General features: G+C 62.0%; 1 protein-coding gene across 1 annotated transcript in view; it reads left to right on the top strand.

Moving 5' to 3' along the window:
• LOC119592300 (hybrid signal transduction histidine kinase E-like) overlaps positions 1–221 on the top strand; it is a gene marked incomplete in the record, with an annotated part of 4,066 nt that overhangs the window by 512 nt on the left and 3,333 nt on the right. Inside the window, 1 exon segment of the mRNA XM_037941128.1 lies at positions 87–221. Coding sequence (XP_037797056.1) covers positions 87–221 — 135 coding nt within the window.

The following is a 221-nucleotide window of genomic DNA, read 5'->3' as shown; positions in this document are numbered from 1 at the left end:
CGTGCGTGCGCGCGCGCGCGTGCTACGACGTCAATGCAACCCACTGAAGGCAATAACACCCTCCCCCCCCTTCTCTCCGACCGCAGGATAACGGCAAGGACGTGGCGGGTGTATCGGCCTCGAAAGCCCTCCCCCTCCGCAGCCTCTTTGCCGTGTGTTTCCGAAGGCCAAATCTCGACCTTCACCTTCCTGAATTTCGCCCTCTCGGTCGGTCAAATGGC

Source organism: Penaeus monodon, chromosome 30 (genome assembly GCF_015228065.2).
Source record: "Penaeus monodon isolate SGIC_2016 chromosome 30, NSTDA_Pmon_1, whole genome shotgun sequence".
In the NCBI taxonomy this organism is placed as follows: Eukaryota; Metazoa; Arthropoda; class Malacostraca; order Decapoda; family Penaeidae; genus Penaeus; species Penaeus monodon.
This window is presented reverse-complemented; position numbering and strand designations above follow the sequence as displayed.